Source organism: Gadus chalcogrammus, chromosome 3 (genome assembly GCF_026213295.1).
Source record: "Gadus chalcogrammus isolate NIFS_2021 chromosome 3, NIFS_Gcha_1.0, whole genome shotgun sequence".
Taxonomy (NCBI): Eukaryota; Metazoa; Chordata; class Actinopteri; order Gadiformes; family Gadidae; genus Gadus; species Gadus chalcogrammus.
Window position 1 is genome coordinate 9769009 of NC_079414.1, and position 6504 is coordinate 9775512.

Sequence of the window (6504 nt, forward strand, 5' to 3'; positions counted from 1 at the left end):
TGTCACAGCAGATTGACTGAGTGAGGTAAAAAATAAACGGAGAGAGACGAAAGGAGAGAGCGGGGAAGAGAGTGAGAGAGAGGGGGAGGAAGGCAGACATTTCCAAGGAGTTCTGGCAAAAAGGCGTCGCCAGTGGCAACCGGCGGTTTCCTCCGGTGGAGCGACCTCACTTCCGCCTGTTCTCTGGGTGGTCATCCTGAGCTGAGGGGGGAAGTGGGCGGCACCGGTTGGCGGGTTATTTGACAGTGGGGGCGGGGTTTGGGGTCCATGAGGTGGGGTTGGGGAGGGGGGTTTAGGGCGGTTCGTGCAACTTTGGCACAGTCCCTGTGTGTTTGTTGTCGACTACTGCAGACACACTTTAGACACCCACCGAAAGGGGGACACAACATAATAAAACCCAAAACCAAAAGAAGAACGGTAGTGCGACGTGCCATGTTTAAGGGAGGGTTGCCACTCAAGATGTGTAAAAAACAGACGGATGGGTTGTATGTGTGGATGACGTCCCTCTGGTGGCCAGAGATGGCAACAGCACCTCAATACTGTTAACACACTATAATACTGCACTGACAACGCCAGCAGGAGGGAACCCAAGGAAAACAACAACAACGATAACGACAACAACAACGACAAAGCAATTAAACAACAACAGACTTTCCCAGAAGGTAAAGGCAGACTTCAGCAGATATTTTCCGGTTCGTGTCGCCGAGATTCACTCTCCACCCAAAAAACATCTAATAAGCCATGAACGTCCTGAAATTCTTTGTTCACTAAAGAGACCCCAGCAACAGCAGGATGTCCCTCAGATAACTTACAGTAGACTGCTGTGTATGTACCCGGTGGGTGGTCTGAGAGTTGGGGGGGGGGGGGGGGAGGGGGGTATCGTTGATAAAAAACAAGATGGGCATAGCATTACCGAACTCCAAATGAAACAACAGTGTTACAGTAACAGTTCTACAAATCATTCATCGTCATCATCTTCATCATCATCATCATTGTAATCATTTTTTCATTGACATTTATAGCATTTTTCATAAGACTATCATCGTTAACAAGAATTAAATCCGGTGTGGAAAAAAAGGTCCATTCCTCATAAGTCTCTCTCTTTTTTTACCACTCTCACTCTTTCTCTCTCTCTCTCTCTTGTTCCTAACCATGCATGACCAAAGGTTTAGCTATAGCTTAGCAACGCTAGCAGCATCCACGTTGCACAAGACTCTCAAAATGGCCGCCCATTGTCGTGCGTGTTCGAAAGAGAGCGAGTGAGGACGAGTGAGATAGAGAGAGAGCAGGAGGAAAGAGAACTTCTTGGATGGACCTAAATGGAAGGGTTTCCTTAATAAACCAGGTCCCGCTCACACCAGTTAAACTGCCTCTCTAGTATGTATTTAATCAATCAGTCATGCAGGTTTCCATCAAGTTTTTGGACTCTGAGAAAAATATCGAAAGGAGGCTGAGCGAATGCAAAGAAAAGAATCAAGCTCTAATGTCCCGAACAAGAAGTAACCGATAGAAGAAATACTGAAGAAATACCTTCCACTCCTCCGCCCATTACCACTGTGTGATATCATTTCCTGCCATTTCATCCATAGCGTCCAATTAAACTCCTCCCACACACCCCTGGGGAGAAAAAACGACATAGCGCCCCCCCCCCCCCTCCTCCCCCCAAAGAACCCACTCCCCAGCACACAGGAAATAGGAAGTGAGGTCACACAGTGCCCCTTGTTACATTACCACCACCACCACCACATCACCACAGAGGAAGTGGTGTCAAACCAGTGCCGTCAGCATTAATTGAGTCTATAACAGTAAACAGAGATGATAAAACTCATCAAGTATCAGCCAACACTGGGATTGGCTGGTTTTTGCAGTGTAGGCGGAGCTTCCTGGTTCTGTCCCTTAGGAAGGAGAACAAGTTGAAGTGGTTCTGCTCCTCCTAGTAAGGTGTCGCTCTCGTCTTCAGGGTTCAAGTCAAGTGGTTTCCTGGAGGCATAGCTTGGCATGTAAGGGAAGGGTCCCTGGCTTCTAGTCGTTTGTTTCTTCTTGTCGTCGTCGTTTCCCTTCTCTGGAAGCGGAGAGCAAGCCTTAGACCCCTCCTCCTCCTATGCCTACGAGGGCGGGAGCGGGGGGGGGGGGGGGGGTGGCAAGGAACAACACTGCCGAAGCGAGGGGACGGAGACAGGCCACTGAGGTCGAGTCCCTGCCATCCCTGGGCGTGTGAGCCTCTAACGAGCCAACAACATGCTCCACCTGGGATGCGGACCCCCCTCCCCCCCGACCTGGTGCACGCCTGTCTGATTCACTTCCGGGCGCTCACTCCACTGAACCCTGGTCTTGCTGGCCCCGCAGAGGATTCTGGGTAGTGCAGTTCTGCGGCGGACATCTGCAGGCGGGGGGTGGGTTGCGGGGGAGCTGGGGGAGGGGGGGTTCAGTGTGTCGCTCTTTGGTCAGAGAGCCGTTTTATTAGTATTTTTTTTTAAGAGTCTCCCACACTCACCCCCTCGTCGCCCCGCCTACTTCCTGTAAGCAGTCTGGACCCCAAAGCCCCCCCTCCCAGTGTGTGTTCCAGTCTCTCCTCCTCCCTCCTCCTCCTCCCCCCCCCCACTCCTCAACCCTCCGTCCCGGCGGTCGCTAGCACCAGTCGTCCTCGTCCGTCTCGCTGTAGGGTTCGTGGGGGCCCCTAGGGGGCCCGCGGGCGTGCGGGGGCCGGTGGTGAGGGTGCGGGGCCGCCCCCCCCGGAGGGCCCCGGCGGTGCGGCGAGGTGGAGGACGAGCGGTAGCCGTTGGGGACCCGGCGGGGGTGCGGGTGGGGGTGGGGGGCCGGGGGGCGGCGGGGGCCCATGGCGGGCAGTCCTGGGGGTGCGGGGGTGCGGGTTGCCATGGGACAGGCTCTGCTCGTAGGCGGGGGGCTCGTGGTGGCGCTCGTACTCGTAGTCCCGCTCGTAGAAGGGTCCGTCCCCCTCGGGGCCGTCCCCGGGCGGGGGCCCGCTCCAGCGGCCCCGGTGGGGGGAGCGCGGGGAGCCGTGGCGCGGCGAGCGGGGCGACTGGTGACGCGTGGAGCGCGGCGAGCCTTGCATGGAGGTGGAGCCCCCCGCGCCGCTGCCGCCGCCGTGGTGCGGCGAGCCGTGGGGAGAGGTGTGGCAGGACGCCGGCCGGTGGTGGTAGGCCCGCTCATGGTCGGGCGGGGAGAAGTGGCGGGGGGACGGTGAGCGCAGGCGACCCCCGGGGCCCGGGGCCCCGTAGGCGGGCTTGCGGACGGCCGGGGAGTAGTTGACGTGAGGCCTGGGCACTGCGGGGGTCTGCGGCAGCTGGCGGCGGCCACGGCGTGGCGTGCTGGTCCCCGAGGTGGAGGGGACCGGGCTGGCGCTTACGGAACTACTGCCCTACAGCAACATGTAAACAAGAAGATCAAAACAACAACAACACAACCACACACACACACGCAAAACACACCAGCAAACAGCAGAGGCACCAAAGATAGACAGGTAGACATAGAGAGAGAGAGAGAGAGAGAGAGAGAGAGAGAGAGAGAGAGAGAGAGAGAGAGAGAGAGAGAGAGAGAGAGAGAGAGAGAGAGAGAGAGAGAGAGAGAGAGAGAGAGAGAGAGATAAACACCATTGATAACCATTCAGAAACATGGCAATGAGGCAAAGAATTGACATAGAAAAGCCAAAGGTCACATGGGAAAATAGACAAGTGACAAAAGAAAAGGCATAAAACAAAAGGAGAAATTGAAATCAATAAGTAGGTGATTTTAAAGCAGCATTAAGTAGGAACTTAGAGGGTTCCACTGATTTGTTATTACAGTTAATGCACTGCAGTGATTGGTTGATACAGTTATTGCACTGCAGTGATTTGTTAATATAGTCACTGCACTGCAGACTTCTAAAGACACATATAATGATGATAACTTTCCAGTGCGGCCATAATCTTCACGATGAATGTAAGCTGCAATTAGCACCTTGGTAACTTTGAACAAAAGACAATAAGTTGTGTCCTCTAAAAATATCTCTTTAGAGTTTATACACAGGCACCAAGGAAACTGAATATTCCCAATAATAATTCCTAAATAATACTTTATTTACTTTATAAATAATACATTATTTTCGGTCCTCTGTTGCAGAGTTATCCAAAATGTTTTCATTCACAAATAAGAGTTGACAGTGGAAGAGCAACTACACACTAGACCACCCATGTGACAGCTGGTTGCCATCCATGATTCTAGAGACATACACGGTAAACTACCACCCTTTCTCCAGGTTCTTGGCTAGGGTACGTCTATATAGGTAAAGATCAAAATCAAACAGGCTAAGGTAAGGTTTTAAAGGTGAGGATATAGGGGTGGGAAAAATAATCGACTCTTCGATGCATCGCGATTCTCGATAGAACGATTCTGTCTCGATGCAGATAAATTAATAATCAGAATTTGCCTGCTGCCACATTCTGTTAGCCAGAGAGGGATCATTTTTGTAATTTTAGTACACACTTCAGTGTGTACTGGCCAATCTGATTTGTCTTGACATGATTGCGATTCAGCCTACGCATAGCATGTGCGCAAACTCACAGCCAGACACAAGAACTCCTTCTAATTCAAGAGCAGCTTTTCCTTTAATGAAATAGAAAAGAAAGATTAGAAATAAAATAAAACTGAAACCTATTTTTTGCATGCCTCCGTATTGTGTTATAATGCAAGCTGCATTGATTATTGCATTGTTCATAGAAAGTCATATTTGTGACAAAAGCTTTCTCTTGTATGAAATATTAGATAAGTTAATTCATCTGTTGATGTCTTTATTGATCATCACAAAAGTAGGAAGTGATTAGCAAACTCTGAGTAGCAAACCCAGATGTATAGATATATCTTCGAAAATCACGCATGGAAATGTACATAAAAAAAATTGTTGCATCGAGATGCATCAATAATCGCTTCAGAATCGAATCGTTGACCTCATAATCGGAATAGAAACAAATCGTGAGATTCCAAGAGATTCCCACCCCTAAGGTCTATACAGTTAATACGTTTCTCAAGGTTACGATAAAGTCCATAGGTTACGGCGACGTCCATATGTTAAGATATGTTTTTTGCAGGTAAAGCTAATTTATGGGAATTTATTGTTCAAGGTACGTTTCTAAGGTACTATGCTATAGGTTGAGGCACGTTTCTAAGAGTCTGTAGGTTATAGGTTCATTCTTTTTTTGGCTGCCGGCTGTATTTTACTACTAGGTCCTGACTGGGCAACACAGAGTAGAGCGGGGGAGGTACAAGGGTGTGATGGAGTGACTGTATGTGAGGATAACGTGTCTCCTCTTAAGGGGCCCCCCCACCTGTCGGCCGCCCCGCCCGTCGGGCCCCTCGCTGGGGGAGCGGGACCAGTTGCGGTCGCGGTCGCGGTCGTGTGGCTGCCGGTGGGGGTAGTCTTGGCGGTCGTAGCGCTCCTTGTCCACGGAGCCATGGTGGTGGTGATGGTGGTGGTGGTGGTGCCGGCGGTCCTTGGCCCGGCCCCGCTCCCTCTCACGCTCCTTGGGAGGCAGCTCCGCCGACTGGGTGGTGGTGCTGAGGTCGGTGCCCAGGCCTGGAGGTGCCAGGGCATGGGACAGGGGTGGTGTTAGAAGTCCTGTGGGACCCGAGAGAAATAAATCGGGGGGACTAAATCGGCCACCTCGCTTTTACCACCTTGAATCATGCTCTGACTCACCTCCATGTGCAAATTGCTACGGTCAAATATTTCATTTAACTTTTGACCTTAGTAGGATATGGGTTCTTAGAGCTTACTGTTTCTTAGCGATCATTCGTTATCATCTTGTATTATCGCGTAACATACTTTGTGACTTACATTTTAAACTTTTTACGTTTATTAATTATGATCATATGCATGAACGAGTGTGCATGTGTGCGGCTTTGTGTGTTAATTGATGTGTGCATATGTGTGGGTTTGTGTGTTAATGTGTGTGTGCGTCACACCTGTGTCTGCGTCGGTGTATCTGGTGAGCGAGCGTTGCGACGTCCGGTGGCTCCGGTCGCTGCGGTCGCGGTGGCGGCGCTGCCCCCCTCCGCCGCCCCCACTGTGGCGGCCCTCCTCCGACACCACCCGCTCCAGGGAGTATTCGTCCAGACGCACACCCCGGCCGGAGCGCCCGTGCACCAGGCTGGAGGTGGAGCGGCGCATGGGGCTGGTGTCCGTGATGGTCTGCTCAGCGGACAGACAGGTGGCACGCAGGGAGAGACGGGAGGAAGCGGAGAGCAGGAGGAAAGTAAGAGATCGACCCTGCATCAACCCTATCCCCATCTTCATCATCGTCATCCTCCTCCACATCATCATCATCCTCATCAGCCCAGCCTCAAACCCCACCTCCACCCTGCACGCCCCGAGGTCGCTAACACTCACTGATGACGAGCACAGGTACATAGCATAGTGTCAAATGGCGTAGCATAGCGTAGCAGCACAGCTGCAATGCGTGCCCAGGTCTGATATGGGTTGAACACTATTTCTTGCAGGTACCCTTTTGC

General features: G+C 51.9%; 1 protein-coding gene across 1 annotated transcript in view; it reads right to left on the bottom strand.

Annotated features, from left to right (window-relative positions):
• Positions 1–2628: 2628 nt before the first annotated feature.
• The window catches only part of LOC130378714 (voltage-dependent P/Q-type calcium channel subunit alpha-1A-like), a 38650-nt gene continuing 34774 nt past the window's right edge, over positions 2629–6504 (bottom strand). Inside the window, 5 exon segments of the mRNA XM_056585409.1 lie at positions 2629–2808; positions 2810–3066; positions 3139–3379; positions 5322–5569; positions 5959–6184. Coding sequence (XP_056441384.1) covers positions 2629–2808; positions 2810–3066; positions 3139–3379; positions 5322–5569; positions 5959–6184 — 1152 coding nt within the window.